At 35.6% G+C, this 23,846-nt stretch overlaps 2 protein-coding genes across 7 annotated transcripts in view; one reads left to right on the top strand and one right to left on the bottom strand.

Moving 5' to 3' along the window:
• The first annotated feature begins 457 nt into the window (after positions 1–457).
• Positions 458–13,637, top strand: LOC110463753 (solute carrier family 40 member 1-like). Its single transcript, XM_021518596.1, has 9 exons — positions 458–513; positions 5,435–5,511; positions 6,660–6,819; positions 8,582–8,827; positions 9,397–9,609; positions 10,057–10,704; positions 11,387–11,524; positions 11,949–12,263; positions 13,033–13,637. The coding sequence occupies exons 1-9, from the start codon at positions 510–512 to the stop codon at positions 13,317–13,319; spliced, it is 2,088 nt and encodes a 695-aa protein (XP_021374271.1). The 5' UTR covers positions 458–509; the 3' UTR covers positions 13,320–13,637.
• A 262-nt stretch (positions 13,638–13,899) lies between these two features.
• LOC110463750 (titin-like) overlaps positions 13,900–23,846 on the bottom strand; it is a 113,739-nt gene continuing 103,792 nt past the window's right edge. For all 6 annotated transcript variants that reach the window (XM_021518586.1, XM_021518590.1, XM_021518592.1 and 3 more), the window contains 6 exons: positions 21,619–21,723; positions 20,570–20,646; positions 18,869–19,163; positions 18,221–18,327; positions 17,570–17,791; positions 13,900–16,357 (listed from right to left, as the gene is read on the bottom strand). In XM_021518586.1, the coding sequence (XP_021374261.1) occupies positions 16,217–16,357; positions 17,570–17,791; positions 18,221–18,327; positions 18,869–19,163; positions 20,570–20,646; positions 21,619–21,723 (947 nt within the window). In that variant the 3' untranslated portion in view covers positions 13,900–16,216. The remainder of the gene's footprint in view (positions 16,358–17,569; positions 17,792–18,220; positions 18,328–18,868; positions 19,164–20,569; positions 20,647–21,618; positions 21,724–23,846) is intronic.

The following is a 23,846-nucleotide window of genomic DNA, read 5'->3' as shown; positions in this document are numbered from 1 at the left end:
CAATCGCATGGCTGATAGGTCATATTACATGGGTTACTACGCCAAAACATATGACATGGGTATATTCACTGGATAACACAGTTCATTATGTGATAAAAACTGGATTGGATTCGACCGATTTAGGACCTTTACCTGGAATGTTGGGATGCAACACGCGATGTTATTTTACACGTGCCACCTAGAACTCACGATAAATTATATAGGGGATGTACTGTGTCAAGGTAAATCCTGATCAGTCCACGTCCGAATAAATATCGTTCACGTCTATTAGAGTTGTCTCCCCTCGTTACCATTCCTTTAAACCATTACAAACTATCATCCCACGTGTAAAGATAATTGACACGATGACATGCTGATACATACTATCAACTATAATGTTTATTTATATGTCATTGTTACAAAGGTATTCAGAGACAAGATTGGTCGTGCCTTGTCATAGTGATATTATAACCACAGATAAAACAGTCGTAGCCGACAGCCACTCACATACACGGTCTAAAGGTATCGCCATGGGTAAGTTTTCCTTCTATTTTTGATGAACTATAGATATTAAACATACATTTCTTATTGTTGGGGCATTAGTATAAACTATTTCCCCAGGGTAATTTAACTAATTAATGTTACAGTTCTATGGCATGGCATACGCATGCACCATGAACGATATCGAACATCCCGATCGTTTTAAGCTGCTCCACGACAAACGCCGTATTACATGTTTTAGATTTTCGTCTCATAATTTAAATATCGAAGTGGGTAGACGAAACATTGTTGTTCGACAGAATAGATCATGTACTCGCTGTGCTTCTTGTGATATAGAAGATGAATTTCACTTCATCCTAAAATGTTCATTTTATCAAGACCTGAGATGTAAATATATCAAGCGATTTTATCACAGAAGTCCTAATGTTTTTAAGTGAACGAAATTATTGAGTACTAACAATGTTAAAGAATTATGTAATCTAGGAAAGTATTTATATTGTGCTAGGAGAAAACGTAGATAATTCAATGTCTGGTATGGAAAACTACTTGTGTACTTTGCAAGCTTACTATCCACTTAATCAATTTAAATTCGTATAATAATTTCTTGTACATATATCCATGATGTAATTATCTGACCTTTAACCTATGAGCCGGATAGCTCTCGGAAATAAAGAAACTGGATTCCGGTCCGTACGTGGATTGCTTTTGTCCTCTCAACGTAACTACAGAACTATTTTGCCACATATAATGTTTTGTTGTGCGGTAATTGACTTAACCACTGTGAGGATTAGTCTGGATCTTTGTCAAAGTACATAAAACAGGAAACATTTAACCGGGATGGGATTTAGGTACTTATCAAAGCGCAAAAGCATTGTCCACATACGTTGATATATTTGTACTTTATTTGAGAATATTTTAATCAAGACAAGAATACACTTTAACAACGATTTGAAAAATATCATAATTAACCTGCTACCGACGGAACCGTCAGACTAAAATATGTTTCACCGCCGTGAACTAAAATCCTCGTTTCCTTCTTAGTGTAATTATTTATATCAATAAACATAAATAAAATGCAAGGTTTGCTATGTTAAAAATAGTCTTTAATGATTTGTCACTATCACCATGCATTAATGTATTAGGATTTTTTAACAATCTAAATAATCATACATCAATGCCTTTCTTTGTGCATTTTCTATTTGATAAAGTATAAGCAGGTTTTCAATACAATAAGGTCATACAGGGCCACACGATAGTATTAACATCCCGTTAACAGAATTAGGTTTAATGAAGGAACATCTCATAGGTATTTCATAGGTAAGACATCAATGGAAAGCCTGTGGCTTGTAATAATGTTATTTATCTGCATTCCGTTAATTGATTGGTTGATGATGGAGTGCGCGAAGAATGGCATACATTGTATGACATTACAAAATATCTAGACGTCTAGTGTAGTCTAATTGTCGCAATAGTATTAATAATTATTTGCACATCGTAGATTAAAAGGACGGATACAATTTGTGTGCATGATCTTTCCAGTGCACGTTTAACCTATTTTTAAAACGATTCAAATTTTCGGCATTAACCCCTTCAGCTGATAAATTGTTCCAGTTTGTAACTACACGATTGCTGACAATGTTCTCGGTGGTGTTTCAGTGGCATTAACCACTTCAGCTGATAAATTGAGTTTGTAACTACACGATTGCTGACAATGTTCTCGGTGGTGTTTAAGTAGCCTTATTCTTAAACATACAATTGTATTCAGTACAGCAGCGTATTGCAAAAAGGAAAGACTTCACGGACAAACAAACATTTTCTCAGACGTCATCATTACGGTCATTCAGGACCACATCTTTCTATGTAAAAGCACAACTATATATAATTTAAACTTTGTGTAGAAATTCACCAAACAAAACTTAACTGAAAAGTGAATCAAAATGATTTATATTTCTATGTATAAATACAGCACATTTTGTTGAGAGAACATCATTTTCAGGTGAGTGAAGACCTTCGGATGATATAAGCTTAACACAAATCGTACGCTATGTTAGATTGTTTAAATGTTAATATAAAACTTAAATTGATTACGTTTCAATAATTACTGAAACTTTAATATAAATCTTCCAAGTTAGAAAATGATCCCTGTAGTAAATAGTCTCTACTAAATACCTTCCAGTGTCTGTTTTAATTGATACATCACTTCGGACACAAAATCTACCAAAAATCAACACGTGTTAGAAGCGGACTAATCCGAGGCGTTGTTCTACGTGTTTTTTGTTGACGTTACATCTTTGTTATTAAAACCCTCTCTGCTATTTGTTATATTACATGTTGACAAAACGATATGTTCGTCCTACAAAGCTTTGTTAGCATACAATCGACTAGTGGTAACAGCTTATTGGTATTTAACTATGGAAAGTTATCATAACTTGGAAATATATTTTGTTCTGGTGTAAAATATAAACAAAGAGCAATAATTCTAGGTTATATATATACTATGAAGTTTCTTAAATATTGTAACATATGAGAAAACATAAAATAATTATAAATGCAAAAAGTGAACGACACTTTGAAAACATGACAGTCATACAGAATAGGGTAGTTTGTATGGTATCCGGTGGGAGCCGATGTAGAGAATATTGTCTGATCTGCTTACTACTGACGAGATCAAGTTACTACTTATACTGGACGATTCTACACCTGTATGTGACATATTGACGGTCAAAATAGTTCTTATGTGTAAGTATATCAGTTAATTGTGACTTTTGTTCGAGTCACGGCACGGCACTGGGTTGTATCTTTGAGCAAGATACTTTACCCCGCTTGTTCCAGTCTACTCAGCTGTAAATGAGTACGTGGTTGCGCAGTGCTAGAATTGTTGAATGCTAGTTGTTAGCGCCGAAATGGCAGCTCCGGCTATATGCTCCCCAGGGAGTTGAGAAAGGTATTGGCTGGTTGCAAAGGCCATATGACAACGGATAATAATTTGTTGACCGCTTTGAGACGACCTACGAACTGTAGGTTGTGATAAAGCGGTATATAAGAACCTCGAATTATTATTATTATTATCTAAACGTATCCGTATGAGCCGAGCAGGTACAGTGAGTGGAGAATGCGCGTATTCTATTTGTTCTTTAAACCTTAGATAATTCAGATCAAATAATGAAAACATATGAAAATATATATGTAAAACGTTTGTGTACTACCCAGGAGAAAGTGTCCTCCGTTCTTCCGTTAACCATTTATCAACTAAAAGCAAACATCAGTATCACATCATTAAAGTTCGAATAAAACTTGAAAGGTAATATTTGTAATGTATAGTTACATATGTATGGCTGTATGTCATCCTAGTAAACTATCTGACAGCATCATTAGGGGATTTATGCATTATATACAACAGTGCCGTCTGTGTCCGGGATCACTATACTATCTGTTAGGTTTTAGAGGGACGTCCAGGATAAGCAAGTTAAGTACGTATAGTCGTGATTTTATTGTAGGACTCAAGTAAACCATGTGTGTATGAACGTAGCCGACGACAGAAAATAACATTACATAATAATTCCATTTTAGATTTATGAATAGGAACAATAGATGTTCAGGTCTTATTTTGGCAAAGATCTTTTGTTATCTTTTGTCTGCAAATACCACGTAAGTGATACGACGATCTACATAAACGAGGGGAAGTTAGGTGTATGATAAAGAAGCTAGGGAATGTACTACTAGTATAGACCGGTGGTCGATAGATATAGACAGGTGGTATACATAGACAGTGGTATACATAGACAGGTGGTAGATATAGACAAGTGGTAGTTATGGACCACCGTTGGTAGATATAAATAGATGGCAGTTACAGACAGGTGGTGGATATAGACAGGTGGCAGTTATAGTCAGGTGGTTGATATATACAGGTGGCAGTCATAGACAGGTGATGGATATAGACAGGTGGCAGTCATAGACAGGTGATGGATATAGACAGGTGGTAGATATAGACAGCTGGTTGATATAGACAGGTGGTGTATATAGACAGGTGGTGGATATAGACAGGCGGTGGATATAGACAGGTGGTGGGTATAGACAGGTGGTGGGTATAGACAGGTGATGGATATAGACAGGTGGCAGTTATAGACAGGTGGTGGATATAGACAGGTGATAGATATAGACAGGTGGTGGATATACACATATGGTAGATATAGACAGATGGCAGTTATAGACAGGTAGTGGATATATAGACAGGTGGTGGATATAGACAGGTGGTGGATATAGACAGATGGTGGATATAGACAGATGGTGGATATAGACAGATGGCAGTTACAGACAGGTTGTGGATATAGACAGGTGGCGAATATAGACCACCGGTGATAGATATAGACAGGTGGTGGATATAGACAGATGGCAGTTATAGACAGATGGTGGATATAGACAGGTGGTTGATATATAGACAGATGGTAGATATAGACAGATGGCAGTTATAGACAGATGGTGGATATAGACAGGTGGCAGTCATAGATAGATGGTAGATATAGACAGGTGGTGGATATAGACAGGTGGTGGATATAGACAGATGGTGGATATAGACAAGTGGTGGATATAAACAGATGGTGGATATATATAGACAGATGGTAGATATAGACAGGTGGTAGATATAAACAGGTACTAATTATAGACAGGTGGCAGTTATAGAAAGGTGGTGTATATAAACAGGTGGAAGTTATAGCCAGGTTCCATCTTGTTGAACAATTACAAGACATATTTTCATATATGATATTACAATTACGTTTATTTTGATGGGTATGTGGTTTAATTACCTGAACATTCTACTGACCTCGACTTCTTCCTGGTAAATGTATCCGTTTCAGGCTCAAATAACTACTTATACACCTCATGAAAAGTCCATAATTGATATGTAAAACCATGTGGTAGATATAAATACATTCATAGTTTTTGTTTGTTTTAGGCCCAGATAAACATGACGTCCATATTCCAGTCAAGACGAAGTTGTTTGTCTACATTTCCCACTGTTTTACAACAATGGTGATTATACCATCTCTCATCTTACTACAGTATAAATGACCATATACTTTCCTACTAGGATCTGCATGTTTTATCTTACAGCCTGAGCGATACAACGACTTTCCTTCTCATGGAAAAAATGTATGCACGCAATTTAAAAACGTTAAAAGTTGACTTTTAGTTTCTGTTCTAAATGTGTAAGCTACGTGTGGATGTTTCACGTATCGTTCGACATTATAGGTTCTGTGATGTAAAGCATGTCCGGAGTTCGTGTGGTGTGTTAATGCGACACCACTTTCTTCTCACTTGTGGGTCTCTCACCTCTCCTTGACCACGACATGTACGGATTAAGGGCCATGTAGCCAGCATTATAGATGTATATAGGGATATTAGACTAGATTAGAAATATGAGTGGACGGGGGTTATTATAAATGTTACTGCACGGATTGTGAGTGAGTGTAATGCGGGGCCCGAGCGAGTGTGTTGTACCATAGTATAACTCTTCATCGCTTTCAACTCTCCTCAAATCCGAGAACCTGGACAACAGCGAGAGCTGACCATGTGCTACACATGTATAGTTAATTCAGCATAGTTATATGGAACACTGGATTTCATGGACCTAATTTGTCATGTTCTGTCCAATTTAAGAGTCAGTAGTGTGACGTTATAGTATAGTATTGTACACCGGTTAGTTCAGAAAAAACCCGAATACCATTTTATTTTCTAAATTTGTTGTTTCCCATACAATTTAACTTACTACATGTTTTCTTGTTTACTATATGTCGAACTTAAGCTGTACTAGTTTAAAGGTGTTCTCAACAATACGTTTGATTTGATGTTAATGTAATATATGCTAATTTTCAATATGACACAATATCCATATAGCATCACCAATACCACTGTTCCTTCGGTAGATATATGACGCCCGTATGTGTTGACAATTTCGTTCTTAACCCGTGAGATATCAGGCAAATTATTCCTTTTGTTTTTTCACGATGACCCCATGTGGTTGCTAGGTATCAGACCCATTGTTCCTATTGTTTTGAAGGGCGACAAGACGTGGTGAGGTTTCAGTCCACGGTTCGTAGGCCCATAGTAACACTTGCTATTGCAGGGACCCCGGATGTGGTTATTAGTTACCAGGCCCTTTGTTCCTTTTGTTTACCCAGGGTGCCCGGATGTGGTGGTTCGGTATCGGACTGTTCCTGGTGGAGGTGACCCCGCATTCACTTCAGCTCACAGCCCTGTATGGTTTCAGCAATGGTGGCGCCATGCTTCTGCTAGCGGCCGTCATTGGAGACTGGATCGACCGGTCCAATAGACTAAGAGGTAAGGCGACAGGCTTCTGCTAGCGGCTATCATTGGAGACTGGATCGACCGGTCCAATAGACTGAAGAGTAAGGCGACAGGCTTCATTATAGGACAAAAAAAATGCTTTTTGATAAGTAGACATGAGGATTATGCTTATTGTGATCAGTTTATGCCATGTGAGGACGCGAGGACGTGACTTTGAAGACGTGAAATTGCTTGGATTTGACCATAAGTAGAAGACGCTTACTCTTCTGGAAGACCCTGTACGTTTTCAATAGTCTCGATGTAAAAATGTTCTCTGTTCGTATTTTGACCAAGAAACGTTTATAAATTATTTTTTCAGAACGTATTACAAATAGCTATCAAATGTATCATTTATATACTACAATATTAAATACCACATTTATACCTCGATTGAATAGGAAACATGATAGGTAGGATATATTTCAAGTAATATGGGTTCATCTCATATCTATAATCACGTGTATTAGATTAAGTCAAGTTTTTCATAAGAATGGAATTTCATTGACGATGAGGAAATTTATGACTTGGAGGTCGGCTACACTGCACCTATAAAGTTATGTATTTAGATTCCTGTAACAAATATGCATGGTTGATTTATCTCCAACTTCTTTTGTGCATTAAACGCTAGTATTTCAATTCTTCCTCAAGTTGGACTCAATACAAATACCAAATGTAACCTGTTTCATTTGCCAATGAATTTGACCAGATTAACATTGCCTGTGCGTATGATTTTGCGAAGGGAGATAACTTCAAGCCACGTTTGGTTTCCTGTCTAATTCGACTTTCAATTACTGCAGCTTCACATTCCAGAAAATATAGAACTTCGAAATTGAACGGCTCTCCACTTCGAGCTAGTAAAAATATGTCTGCCGTAGACTCACAGCTGAGCCTGCGCAACGCGTCTAGACATTATTCTTCCGCAATGACGCGTCCGAAAATTTGATATCTTATGAATTCATCAACAAAAATTAAAAATAACATTTAAAATATGGTTTTGTGTTTTGTTTTTACCTAATTTGGCTGTATTGAACTATCAACGTACCCCATCATGTTGTATGACGGTCCTTCAATGACGGACTATATTTATTTACATTACGTCAATACGTAGACTTGAACAAGCTCCAGAACCTGAATCAAACTATCAGAATGGTCTTCACAAGTTCTAATTATTGAAAAAACACACGTTGATTGAAATATAAGGTTTGAATCTTGCTTTGGTCGATTTCGTGGGGGGATGGATTGAGTTGGGCTTGAAACAAATTCAACATGACCTGCTTCGCAGTTTATTAAATTTGTTTCAAGACCAACTCAATTCATCACCCCACCCAATGAAATCGACCAAAGCAATATCAGTTCTTAATTGAGTGATGCAAGTTATTTGAAGGTTTTCCCTATATGCATAGACATGTTTATCTAACACAAACCAGGAGATATGTATTTAAAGACACGAGGTTAATGGAATATTTATTTTCCTTTGATAACTTAAAGATTTATTGATTTGAATTAATTAAAATATGTCACCCATATCTCAAAAGCTTTATCGTCTTATAGACAAGAAAAGTTAATAATGAATTTGATTTGACCATGATCGGCGAATGCGCATCCTTAATTTTCATTCTTGTTCTTAAGCAAAGGGAGACCTTCGCTTAATGTCCTAACTTTAGTTCATGAAACATCATTTCCAATAATGTTTTTGGTTATGAATTGTTTTTAATCCGGATACAGAAGGTCAGGTTTTTTTCTTATTACACTACAGCTGCTCGTGTTGCCCTCGTTTTGAACAACGTCAGTATCGCCGTCTGTTGTGTTGTGATATTCTTCGTTCTGACGTACCGACCCGAGATCGAGGCTGTGTGGGAGGATGCTCGACTCCTCACTCTATGTTTTGCTGTTGTCGTCATCATCACTATTGTTGCCAACCTGACTAACCTCGGTCGTGTTCTCATCATGGAGCGGGACTGGATAGTGGAAATCTGTCAACGTGATAAAGCTACTATTGCAAGTAAGGGAGATAACCACACTTAGCTTCTATGTAGAAACGAAATAAATCAAAGGAAAACAATCGACTACATTAAGTTACTGAAATTATATCAAGTTTCAGCAATTAATCATTTGAGTGTTTTTTCATGTAACAGGTTTTAAACGTGTTTATATTGCCACAAAGTACATTGTTTTATTATGTTAATCTGATTGGACTAAAGAAAACACACTCCGTTATAACTCTCAACTTCCGGTAAAATGTTCAATGTTTCATTTATTTTCAATGGTTGTTTTACTGTAAAGTGAAAAAAAGGATGGACGACGAGCTGTAACTCTATAGCTTATTTCCTAGCCAGAGACACAAACACACACATTCAACGAAACCTTTTATACATTATAGACATTGTGATAAAAGTGGAGTAACTCTAATAGAAGATCTATTTTATCCACAGTTTTAGTTGCTCGCTTCCACGTCCGTGTTGGGATTTAGACAACCTAGACTAAAACTACCACAGGTTATATAGTTAGCTTGTTATACGACGGACGTGACAGAACACCACTTATAATATGTATTACCTTGTGTCCTTACAGCAATGAGTGCGACTTTCCGTTTTATTGACTTGTGTACCAAGGTTGTAGCTCCCCTAGTAACGGGACACGTGATGACGTACGGTTCCCACATATACGGCGCCATCTTTATTGGTATATGGAACATCGTTGCCCTTGTCGCAGAATACTACCTTGTCTGGAAAGTATACACGCTAGTACCAGCCCTACACACCAAATCGTCCGCCGACAAATCAGGTAGTTACATGATATGGATTCTGATTCTTCATTTTGTTGTGTAACTATTGAATTGTTTGAAATTTTACATATGGTTGTTTATGTGTTAGATGAGTCTTAAAATAAATCTTTATTTTTAATATATTAAAACACTATTTTTTCAAATATCCATATAAATTTATATATAAATAATTTAATTATGTAGCGTTAATGAATGTATACGCAAAGAAACTCGATTTACCTTTGAAATATTGTATATCGAAAACTGCAATACAATTTCGTTGAAAGAGAATTTGGAGCCAGTGATTTTTTTAAAGCAAAATAGTTCTGAAGTGAACTTTCACTTTCTTTCCTAACTATAGGTTTCTGATGTTTTGTTAATAACGATGTTGTCCCTTAGAAACTAAAATTTGAGGGTATATCCATTATTTATAAACATGCAAAAACATGTCTTGTTTATTTTCACAGAGGTAAAGGAAGAAATTCAGATAATAAAATCTGCAGAGCATGCTGACAAAGAATACCAAGCTCTTCCATCAGATGATGTACCTCCTTTTAACCAGGAAACTGTCGGTAACACAACACCCCATGTGGAGATATACGACATCACAGCAACCACCACTGCAACCGAGACAGAGGAAGGCCCCACTGTACACGACGTCACGGACCAGAACGATACACAGCTAACGGATAAACACGACACAACAATAAAAGATGTAGATGATAATAGTTCTACATTAGATCAAGAACCAGATCATAACATTTCACCCAAGCATGAGACAAATGAATCAAACTCTTCATCAAACAATTATACAGTCGAGATAGGGACGAATAGTAAAGGTTCTGCAAACGGCATATCTCGTTCTTCTGATCAGCAATTATCTAAGAAGGATTTGGAATCTGTTGAAAAGGCAACGGCCAATACAGAGGCGACTTCGCGGACTCATGTGGAAGTAGTTAAGGAAACACCAAATAGTCTGACAGCACAGCTATGTTACAGTATGGTATCGCTGTATCGGGGATGGAAGACGTTTATGAAATATGACGTGGCGGTTGCAGGCTGGGCATTGGCTTTCTTGTACTTCACAGTTCTTGGATTTGACAATATCACAATAGGTGAGTAGGTATTACATGTTATTCCGTAATACTAATTATATTTAAAGATGATAACAATTAAGGACAACACCTACCTTCCAAACATAATTCATAAACGCTCAATCTTTTGGTAACATAAGCTACGTACAAGTAATGTAAAATAACTGTAACATGAACTTTTGTTTAATTGTAGAGAACTATTTAAGTTTGTACGTTGAACCTTTTGTTTGGGCTGTTACGACACCAGGTCAAACAGTGATAACACCACTTCTTAAACACACAAGAATAGGGTAAAATCAACAGCTTGTTCTAGGCATCAGGATGTTCTGAACACTAAGCTAGTGTCATAGGTTTTGTACCAGTGACGCGTCAATCTACATCGACAGGAGACGTTATCTGATTTTGTAAATTGGATTTAATGTATATCAGGTGGACAGAGGGCTTGTTCATGCGTACGAGCTTCCGGTCCGCAGGTTGTGTGATTTTTCAAAGACACATTGCCTCGGTTGAACTTTTCTTAGAGCTTGCTTTGGCTGCAGGGTAGTTCTCTATCACAATGATGTTAATACAACCCTTTTGTAGGTTGTTCCACTACCCAGAGTATTTCCGAGTCCAAACAGACGTTTATATAACACTTTTGTAGGTTATGCCATCACCCATTGTATGTAAGAGTGCACACTGATGTTAAAAAACACTTTTGCAGGTTATGCCACCACTCAGGGTATGTCAGAGTCCTTAGTAGGAATTCTGATTGGATGTGCTGCAGTGTTTGGTATAATCGCTTCTATATCCTTCCCGATCCTCAGACGGAAGTTTGGTCTTGTCAGAACTGGAACTATAGGTAACTATTAAACAACAGTAATACTGACATGAACGATGAGAATACTAATAAAAAATATAGTACAAGAGAAACTGCTGTATCCAGAGACTGATTTTGTGTATTTCCTTTCTAGTGAGTACTACTGTTTCAGGAATACACACCGTTGATATGTTACAAAAATGTGCTAGAAGTTTGTGTTTTGGTTCTATTATTTTGATAAGTTGAAATGTCAAATAATTTATATAATTGTATATCCTGTCAATTTATATTACATATTTTTTCGGGTTATCGCTAAAAAGTTAAACTCCACAAATGACATAAGCTGTAGTCTAATATTGGCCCACTTTGTCATTTTAGACCCTACCACCAGAAAGAGTCCGGACTTGATTTTGTATTACTAATAGAATTATTACTTATAGAATAAATCAATGTACGTTATCTATAGGGTTCAGCTGGGAAGTATGCTGTCTCTGCTTATGTATCGTGTCACTATGGATGCCTGGTGGAACCTTTGATCCAAACCGAGACTGGTCCAAGCATAACATCATCAAAGGGAATTGTTCGAATACCATAGCAACCACTATTGGGCCACTTGCATCATCGTCAGAACCGTATGTTAATACCACCTACGAACCTGCTCCAGAACCGGAGTTGCACGTGTCAACAGCTTGTAACCACATTTTAGATGTGTCAGACGACATTCCCGAGTCTAAAGCTTCCATTATAATGTTACTAATGGGTATTGTTGGTGCCAGATTTGGTGAGTATATGTGTTGTAATACGTTTTGTTATATAATATCAGTTATTTTATTTTATATTTTATAAGTTTTACGCAAATTAAAGCTACACAGAACAATAAATCACCTTCTGTAAAAGTAGTTGAAATATAATGAATTTCCGAGCGTGAATTTTCCCTTTCTTATTGACCACATTACTGTTTCCATGTGTTTAAGAACTTGCTTCACATATAATGATTTCCATGATGGAGGTTTACTGCTGATAAAAAAAAACGTACAGTAAAAGGGGCAGGTTGATGAAGAGTATAGTTGTATTGTCGCTATAATTATCTCTTTGGTGTTTATTTTCTGACGCATAATAAAGTGCTTTGATGTTTTTTGTCATGTCTCCATTTGAGGACGTGACATTTCTTGGAATTGACATACATTTTTATGGCGGCTACCGTCGATGAAGCAGAATACGTTTGCCATTCCAGAACTCTTTGTCATATTGTCCTTGTACCTTTTGGAGGTATTCATATACATCTTCCGTTGATCATCATTTGCCCTGGTTTTATGCATGTTAGTTATTGACGTGTACACTAGTTTCAGTAATACCATTGTGTGACTGTATGTCGACAACTTGAGTATGCTATCAGTACCCTGTACTCGTTAACATAGTGCATGTTTCTTTAACTTTGCTTGTGTGTCTACTCTGTTATGTATATTGTCCTTGCTTTCTTACGCTTTGGTGTTATTTGACTCTTTTGCTGCCGTTCTTTTTATGTTTGACATTTCTTTTTTTCTCTACAGGTGTCTGGCTGACCGATCTTGCCATCACACAGTTGTTTCTAGAAGCCGTCGCAGAAACAGAGAGAGGCATCGTAAACGGCTTCCAGTCCTCGCTCAACAAGCTGATGGATATGTTCAAGTTTATAATGATTATTTTCATTCCTGATCCTTCCATGTTTGGTTACCCAGCTATCGTGTCGTTCTGTTTCATCTTCTCTGCGTGGTTAATATATACCAGATTTTCCAAGAAGAGAACCGGTCATCTGTTGTGTGGCAATAACTATAACTACTCTTTAGATGACAAATAGTAATGATCTAAAAGTTTGTTCAAACATATATCATATATAATCAGAAACGTCATATAATAACTCTCCTCCCAGAGAGACAAAGGATTCATTGTAGGCTGTATATAAAGCTACGAAAATTATAAGATAAGAAAATGAAAACGTTTTGATAAAATAAATAAGTATCAACATGCCTTTAAGTAGATATCGCCATGAACTATTTACATGATTTTTAGTGTCGGAATAGATTATTAATCATATCCATTTTGTACAACAACGTATTTCGTCTTTGCGTATTGCATAGTTATCTTCTCTTGTGAGCAGGGATTGTTGTTACGTCATTGGTTTGTGTGAGAAAATTGCGTCGTTTTCTCAAACATTGATGACGTTACTCTCACAAACCTATGACGTAACAATCAATACCTGCTCACAAGAGAAGATAACTCTGCAATACACAAAGACGGAATTACCAGTTGACTAATAGTAAGCAGAGGAGGTAAATCGGATTATTTTTGCCATATAATAATAATACAATAATGATTCGTTTTTTTTAAATGAAATTAATAATGGAACAGTAGAGAAAATAAATATGAGGACACAGACATATGAAGTTTGTTTTTATTTCCGAAAAAAAACACCTCAACATCCATAGACATTGTAACAGCTTATGTACATGTTATTTGAGAACTTAAACAATGCTTACATATCAATAATGTGAGTACTTGATTGTAAAATCTTTTATGATTATCTTACCTAGAAAATCTGCCTTTTCAAAATTCATTTATGTATTTTACTTAATTCTCACGCATATTATTTGATCACTATTTTGATTCAAACGATATTTTGAGAAATTCTATATGAAACACTTTCAGTTAATCATCACTGAACACAGTGTGTGAGTTGCTTTTATTCGATTTAATTTGTTTTCGCAAATAACATTAAAATGTCTCGCGAGTTTGATGTGATTTAAAAAGTAGTAACACATATCAAATACAAAACGATGTATGTATAGTTCTTTGCCATTGATAGAAATAAATAATCACGTTCGATAAGTATGCAAAAAATATTGGCTATGCCGATAACGGTAGATGAACGAGAACAGGTGGAACAATTAGTCCTTAATTTAAAATTGTATATATATATAAGTTTATAATGAAATGGATTTTGATGAATGATTGCATACATATTTTATATATTAATATCAAATAACGATACCACTAAAAATATCATAATAATCTAATAAATATTGATGATTTGAGCTTGTATCAAATATTAAACGTGAAGGCACATAATCACAGACATATAAAAAGGTATGAAATAAAATTGCATTTTAAAGTATACATGAATGAATAACATTTTGTTTTAATATTCCATATGTCCATAGAGGTCATTATATGTTTCTTATACAGGTAAAGTCGCTGATATATTTTTCACTTAACGTCCTGTATGTAATACGATTTATCAGTAATACTTATGTTGCAATTATACAAAATCTATCACAGTGTTGGTGTACACGTCAGCATCCAATCTGTATTTAAATACATGTAAATACAACCATGCAACATTTCTAAAATCACTACAGATGAAAAAACTCTGAGCAAAAGAGTATTGGAGGTCTGTTAAAGAAAAAGTCGAAGTTAAAATATATCAAAACTCGTGTACAAAATCGTTAACAAAGGGCGACAATTGATACAGAAAGGGTAACATCTTTGTAACATTTTAAAAATTAAAATCATTGTCAAGATAGTATGAGCTTAGATCTTCCAAATATAATGATATACAGGTGGATATTATACAGTGTATAAAATTGTGGCGAGATATATCTAACATAAAGGTCAAACAAGTAAAAAGATCAGTATATAAACAAACCTGCGATTAAAGTATTTTCATATTGAAATTTAATATGGCGTTTTGGATTAAAAAGTGTGAAGTGAATTCCAATCGCTGGACAGTTCTTCCAACAGTTACTTCCCTTTGGTCATGGCATCGTCCAATGTAAAGTCACTTTGGGTGAAGCATTCTTAGGGTCATCCAAAACCTCTTTCAGATATTTTTAAAACGTTCAGAAGAAATGTTTTATCATGTTTAATTTAATTCCTTTAATGTTTTCGAAAATGCAATTAGATTCCCTTTGGAAAGAGATGTTACTGTGTTAAGTTAGAAGATACCTATAAGCTGCACAGAGAATCTGCATGTGAATAACTGGACGCTAAAAAGAAATCAATGGCAGATTGTTCTTTATTTGATTCAAAACTAAACCAACTTAATATAAAATCTGTAAATTTGTCTATCTGAAAATAACTTTATTAAATATTCTTTTTTTAAAAAACGGTTAAACCCGAATTGCACGAAAATCACACATGCTGTTTAGATACTGGACCATTATCTGCAGAACAAAACCCTACCCTTCTAATACCATACTGACCATAGTAACACACGGATTTCAAACACTGTGTGACGCCCGTGAAAGTAGTGTCAGTTTCAAAGTCAGAAGAAATGCTGGAGAAACCTGAATTGCCAATGCTGCCAAAAAACTGTTTTGTCAAAACGTTTCACTTCTCCACATTGTATAATATTATACGTCATCTTGATTTTATTAACATCTCAAAAGTTTGGTTTGTTTAAAATATCATTTATGTAAATGATCTACAATGAAGAAAATGATTCCCTACTCTCTGTAAAAAATGAAATTGAAAAGGGCGCAAAATACATATGTTCTACAAGAAAAATATATATTTCTATTAGATTAGGTAACATTTTCTTGATAAATTCGGTTCATGTGCTCACTACATCTATTCCTACTGTAATATTTTTATAATTGTCATTTGAGAGAAAACGCACGAAAAAACTTTTTTTCGTAAGAGTGTATATGCAGTCATAGGTCCTTTTCCAAACACATCCTTGTAAAAATATTTGGATGTTTATAAGATTGTACAATTATCCGTTTCAGTTGCTTTTGGTCCACCTGAAACCATATTTGACAAACCTTCTGTAAATACACTTCCAACATTTTCCATCATCTTTGGCAAGTTTTCAGGATCCATTGTGCCAGCCTCTTTATTCTGAAGAAAAACATTGACATATTATATTGCAGGTGTGTAGATAATTATGAATGATACAAGTCAATTCAAACAGATGAGTAGATAATTATGATTGATACAAGTCAATTCATACAGATGAGTAGATAATTATGATTGATACAAGTCAATTCATACAGATGAGTTTGATACAAGTCAATGTAAATAGGTGAGTAGATATTTATGAATAATACAAGTGAATTCATACAGATGATTAGATACTTATGATTGATACAAGTCAATTTAAACAGGTGAGTAGATAATTATGATTCATACAAGTAAAATCCTTCCTTCGACAAATGTGAACACGAAAATGATGAATAGTGAACATGTTATATTAATTTATAAGCTACAGTGTTTTACCGTTCCCTAAAATATGCCATTTTAAAGAAACAACTCGGAACTATCGCCTGTATGGTTTTGTTTTAATAGAAAATAATGAATTTTTATTCCTACACATTTGACGTTTCTTTGCTTTTTTATCCCATTGTAAAACCATTATATTTATTGCAAGAACCACTTAACATTTACAACATTTCTCTGTACAGCTATCTGAAAAAGGGTATATGAGCCTATAAAACCTTACCTATTACAATCAGCTTTGAAAATTCTTAACCTTTTTTTTACATCCATACACTTTGTTTAAAGAGCAATAATATTATTTCCTGGTTTGTCCCAGTATAATTGCTCGAGATTGCTAGTCAAATATACATAGGTGGTTTTAAACATGCTATGACTCGAAACTACTCTTTACTGCAGACATATTATCAACCTTTCATACATTTGACATATGTTGTTAATACCTAAGATAGGCATTGCCTTATTCCGTCTTTGCGTATTGCAGAGTTATCTTCTCTTGTGAGCAGGTATTGATTGTTACATCATTGGTTTGTGTGAAAAAAAAGAGTCGATTTCTTAACAATTGATGACGTTACTATCACAAAAAAATGACGTAACAATCAATACCTGTTCACAAGAAAAGATAACTCTGCAACACGCAATGACGGAATATCAGTGTGTTCCACAGCGTCATCAGACAAGGAAGAAATCAGAACCTAGTTCGTTTCAAAGAGACAACAAGACCAAGAAGACAATAACAATTGAACAATATCATGAGCCCAATAATTAGCCGGAAACAATATGATCTGGGAGGATAAATGTTTGATAAATGAATGAAAGAGTTGCTTAACGACATACCATAGCATCCTGGACAACTTTTGGGAGAGGGCCAATTTTTTCGATCTCATTGGAAAGCTCCAGGACCCTCGAACCTCGCGCCTCTTTTTCATGTGACTCATCATCATCTTGCTCTTGGTCAAAAAGCTCCTTGATTTCAACGTATAATTCCAGCTGTTTATCAAGCTTTTTTATCTGTTCATCGTCTAAGATGTTCCTACTCTGTTCTATCCAGGGTTCAAGCTGTAATACGTGAAGAATGTATTTGTATCATTTATCATTATTATGTAAAACATATTGCTACAATGTATTCATTTAGCTACATCTAAAGATTCCTGTCTCGATGGCGTCCATGACATGTTTGTTGAAATGTGAATCTCATGAAGACTCACCCTCTCGATGCCAGCAATGAAAAGTTTGTTGAAATGTAAATCCTATTGAGACTTACCGTCTCGATGCCAGCAATGAAAGGTTTGTTGAAATGTGAATCTTATGGAGACTCACTGTCTTGATGACATCCATGACAGGTTTGTTGAAATATGAATCCTATGGAGATTTACCGTCTCGATGCCAGCAATTACAGGTTTGTTGAAATGTGAATCCTAGGGAGACTTACCGTCTCGATGGCACTCATGACAGGTTTGCTGAAATGTGAATTCTATGAATACTTACCGTCTCGATTGCAGCATTGACAGGTTTGTAGTACATTGACTTGTCAACTAGTTTCATCATAGGCTGCACCATGTTTGAGGCGGATTCGGTCATATTCGTCATCATACCTGTAAAGGAGCACAGATAACAGCGATTCAAATACAACAACTGTACACTTAAGACATTATTGTGCTTAAATATTGCGCTCACTAAATTACAACTGCGCTAATTGAAGTACACCCATCTTTGTACCGGTATTATAATAATAGGTAGGCATGCATACCCCACAAATATCCCCTCATAGAAGAGTTATTGTCAGGAACGCGTCGACCAATCAGAATGGAGCAGGCACTAGTCACCTTATGAGATATGCACGTAATGCGCATATCTCTGAACTTAATATAAGCAGAGCCATTCATTTACAAGTACATACCACATTTGACCAAAATGTATCAATATGTAGGAAAGTTATTGGCATATTGGCATGATAAAGCACAGAGGACGTCAGGATGATTAAAAAACGAAAGAGCAACATCATTTGACCCCTCCCCAAAACAAGGAAAAACGAGATTTAAAAAAGTGGAGACAGAACCATGATCCCCACGAGATAAGCATCTGCACCTGCCCTGCACGTGACGCTCGTGATAAACTGTACGTTAGGTATCTTACCTCCTATGCCACTGCTGATCCCAGACTTGCTGACATTGCCGTCATCTTTAAAAGCTTCACCAAAACCTCCAAACATATTTGCAAACAAGTTCTCGAGCGTACTTTCGTCAAACCCTGCTTCGCCTTCTTTTCCGAAAAAGCCATTAAGGAAATTTACGTCATCAAAGTCATTATCATCGTCATCATCATCGTCATCTGTGGCCTCAGTTTCATCAGTTTCTTTTCCAAAGAAATTAATTTTAGAAAAAGTTTTCTGGGTTTGAAAAGCGGCCCTTCTCATACCTGTGAACGTTCCCTGTAAATAGAAAATTCCATGATTGAGCTATTTTCTAGTCTAGACATAACAAACCCCAGTCACCACATAAACCAAAGAACTACATCGACATTATCTTGTTTTAAATTCCCTGTTATAATAATAATAATATAATTCGAGATTATTATATACCGCTCTATCATATCCTAGTTCGTAGCATTCAACAATTCTAGCACTGCCCCATCACGTACTCATTTACAGATGAGTAGAATGGACGAGCGCAGTAAAGTATCTTGTTCAAAGATACAACACGGTGCCTTGACGTGACTCTATCGTATGTCTGGCGATCTTTCCCCGTAACAAGGTGGTAGACTTTGCTGTAGACTCTCGCAGCAGGAACTTATTTCGTCACGGTTTTCATGATATAATGGTTTTCGAATATATTTCCGTTTTAGCCAGAAGTTAGGCAGATATTATGTTACTGTAGTAATACACTAGTAGGACAGGAATCCTTTAAGATTATAAATATTACAACACTAAACAAATCAGTTTCCCTTCCTTGCCAAACCAGATGACAGTAGTAGCAACCATCCCTAAAGTTTCCATGACAGACAGTGCCTGAAATGGCCGGTCCACCACTATCTTTGAGCGTTATAAAAGGTTTTATACACACCTTCCCTCTTCACTGCATTTCTATGTATGTTTCGTTACACTTCAGACTCGGACTGTGATTCCTTTGACCCTTAGTACCGCTTGTTAGTGATATATAATCGGAATGGTGCCGTTATAAACGTCATCGTTTACTGTTATGTCATGGAGCATTGCCCAAGCCAAATATTTACATAGGGGTTTCCTCTCTCCGTATTTGAAAAAAAACCTTAATATATTTAACAAAAAATATTAAACGTTTTAACAACTTATATAAATCAATCTCGTTGATTCGGAGGGGTCTCAATATGGGAGGAAACAGGGGTATTCCAAAAAAAACCACACAGCTCCCGTTTTTCTATCCAGTGGCTATGTATGTATTTTAAATACGTTAAAACCTTCAATATAACAATAATGATGTGAATCGATATATATATCGCCAAGCTCTTCTCCATCAAAATCAAGTAACTCATGTCGATCTTCGACTATTCTGATTGATTAATTAAATCGTTTACGCCATTTGGGTGAGGTATTTGCATCTCAACCATGGGGGCAATCTCAAAGCTGTTAAACGCAATGCTTCATGACCCCTGTATCCTACAAAGGAGGTGAGTGATTCGTTCTCTCTTACCTTGTTGGCCTTGTAATTAATATGCATTATTGGTTTTACTAGATTTACGGAGTCAAAATATTATTAACGTGACATTAATATATTGTTGACGTATCTGAATACATTTACTTTGACCAAAAACCCCTTCATCAAATCCAGTCCGACTTGATTGTGGTCTTGTTCAAATTACCTCATCTATGTTCTCTTTCGACGTCTTGTACCATTTTAAGAGTTTCTTGACTTGAGGCCGTGACAACTTGAGACGTTCTGAAATAATGATAATTATAAAAAATGAAAAATAAAAAATATAAACCGCAGCGTCACCATTAACTAGGTTTTTATCAGTCTTTCTTGAAATTCGCGCAGATATTTCGAAAGAAACTATTTCATCATAATCTTGTTTAAGGTTATTTTCGTTTGCACCTTTTCTAGTATGAAACTCCGAGACGTATAACATCTTAATGTAGATAATTCTTAAGTAGAATCCTCAATTATCACGTTTAGAAGTTTAAACTTTTAATTCGAACTTATAATATCCATACCACCACAGGTCATTCGTAATTTCCACCGTTTATAGTCATTGATGTCCTATTTACCATCTACGATCATTTAAGGACGTACCTCCGAGTTTGTAATGTATGTGTATATGTGCTGGAGGCGGGTATGGACTACCTCACTGAAATACCATGCCATAACATTAACCTTGCTCAGGTCAAATGGTTGGTGTCAATCAATTCAAAGCATTAGTTGAAGATCTATTTCGAATCGTCGATTTTCTCAACTTTCCATGCATGAAAACGATGCATTTACAGTGAGGACAATACATCATGAAACGAAAAATTATCGGAACAAATCATTTACTAGTTTGTTTTTGGCGACCGCGTTTCCTTCTCAGGTCTTATCATTTACTGTAAAACCGAGAATTTATTTGCGGTGTTGCGTTTATTACAGTATGCCTGGAAATTTAAGCATCGTTTAACTTTCGCCATTTTTACTATTTCTAGCACGAGGACTAATTTATCGTAGCAGCGAGTTTTAATAAACAGCAGAAATGGTTTTCACAAACAAACAGCAAATGTTTGACAGGGAGAAAGTTTCACACTATAAATATTCAGTAGCCAACGCGACCATTTACACAGTGCAAATTGTTTAAAGTCAGAACGCGAAAGTATCCATTTTGACACAGATCTACAACATAGATCCACCGAGTTATCAATAGACCCAGTTAAACAATACTACCTGGTAATGTGTCCGGCTTTTTGAACGTCTTGAAGGCAGACAGAGCTTCCAGGATTCTTTGGCCGTCCTCTAAGGGAAGTTCCATGATGTTCTCTTGTTTCTTTGCTGAATCAAACACATGCAACATGTCATGACCTTATTATCAAAAGCTTCTTTTCCCTAACAGATCTGCAGCTCAAAGTTTTCAAAAATACTTTCATAAACAAATATAAATGTTCGATCATTATAATTACGACTCAAATAAAAATTACAGTTTCCAGAGTAAATTTGAAGTAAAAAACCCGAAACGAATCTTTCAGAATCTTTTCTCTTATCCTCATCTTGGTTATGTAGGCCAATGCTTTTGTTTTCATCTACATGTAACTAATAATAAAAAAAATCCTTAACGATACTTGGATGCATACGATTGTTCTCCTCAACCTCTTATCTTTGTGAGAATCTTGTATTACTTGTGTTTCTGTTTCATAACGTATTAGTTAAAGTGAATATATACATGTATTGCAGCGGACTTATCACAAACCCGCAAAACTCATGAAACAGTAATTTGTCGCACGTTTCTTTGAGAAAGAAACAGGGTTGTTACTATCGAGAAAGTTCACGGTCGGGATGTCTTAATGGTTTAAATTATCGTACAGTTTAGTTAAGTCGACCCTGCTAAAATATTAGGATAAAGTTGTAAGTAATACTTAGTTTATTTTTCCTATAAATTGTGACCAACAGGAGAAAACAACATTCGTTACTCAAGGAATTAAAAATGTTTTTAAATCTTAGTCAAGGATTTTTTTTTATATTTTTTAAAATCTACAAAAGTCTAGAAGTTTCAGGTGTCATACTCTTTAGCTAGACAAACTACTAATTTTGGATTTCATTCATATTTCTTTCATAAATGCCTTCTGATATTAGTGATTTTGGTGAAATATTCCCCGATGATTTTAAAATATTAAAAACAAACTCTGTTTTAACAGCCGACGTTTATGTGTAAGTTTCTTCATTGTTTAAATGTTCTTTGTGTCCCCTTTTCCTGTTTATTTTTGTAATAGAAATCACATTCACTGTAAGAGTAAGTATAAAGACAGGTAATGAAACATTGATTTATGCCACTGGGAGATGTTTTGACGAAATTCTAATTTCATTTGACAACTTTGCACTATACGTGGATCAACGACTTAATAATTCGTCATAATTATCATGATTAGCGGTTGAAAATATATTTACAACGTTAAATCTTCCTGGGAAGATACAGCGTCTGGTTTAATGATCGAGTCGTCACTGGCTTAGAACGTTATATCAATATAACGTCTCCAAATGTAAAATAATTAAAAACAATAGGCCCAGAGGGCCTGTATCGCTCACCTGTTTCTTTTGTTACATGAAACTGACATATAGGTAACTTCAGACCAAATGTTTTAACTAGAACACAAGACATTTAACATCTCTAATACGGTTGTAATGATATTGTTATTTGAAATTTTAATTTTAAAGCTTTTAACCCACGTTGACCTTTGACCCCGGCTATCAATTAAAGCTGACATTTGACCTTATTACTCTAATAAAGAAAACGATTCAAGGCTACGTAACATACCAAAGTAGCATGACTCCAGACCAAATGCTTCTTAGGATATTGTTGTTTGTAGTTTTTAACATATTTGACCCCTGTGACCTTGAAACTTAGTCAAGGTCATTTTATGAGGGAACTGTATAGCACTCCATCCCAAGAAACATGTACTGGCCAAATATCATGACCCTAGGTCCTCCAGTTATTCAGAGGAAGTCGTTCAAAAGAAAAAGTTGACGGACGGACGACGCAGTATAGCATAAGGGCCATGTGAGCAAAAATGTTTTCATGTTTTTTCGGTCAACTACACAAAATGAGCCATGTTCCGTGTGAAATGCATTGAAGATTATATTCAAATCCAATTTGAACTTTTTATGAAATACTATACATCATACCCTAAAAAAGCTAATAAGCAAGAGTGGCAAGTTTACTGAAGCAAAAGAACAGTTAAAGTCTGTCACACCAGGATATCATTGTACCACGCTTCATTAACGTAATCACAAATTAAGTCATCTTCATTGTTCCGAAATGTGAGTAACTTTGTGCATATTTTCCAAGGGAAATAATAAGTAACCCGAAGTTACAGTTTTTCCGGTAAAAACATCAGGGCAGAGCTGTCAGTTTGATTACAATCGAATGCAATATATATTTTCTTTTTCATTGTATATATGAA

Source organism: Mizuhopecten yessoensis, unplaced genomic scaffold, assembly GCF_002113885.1.
Source record: "Mizuhopecten yessoensis strain PY_sf001 unplaced genomic scaffold, ASM211388v2 scaffold10923, whole genome shotgun sequence".
NCBI classification, from domain to species: Eukaryota; Metazoa; Mollusca; class Bivalvia; order Pectinida; family Pectinidae; genus Mizuhopecten; species Mizuhopecten yessoensis.
Note: the sequence above shows the minus strand (reverse complement) of the source record. Positions and strands in the feature narration are given on the sequence as shown.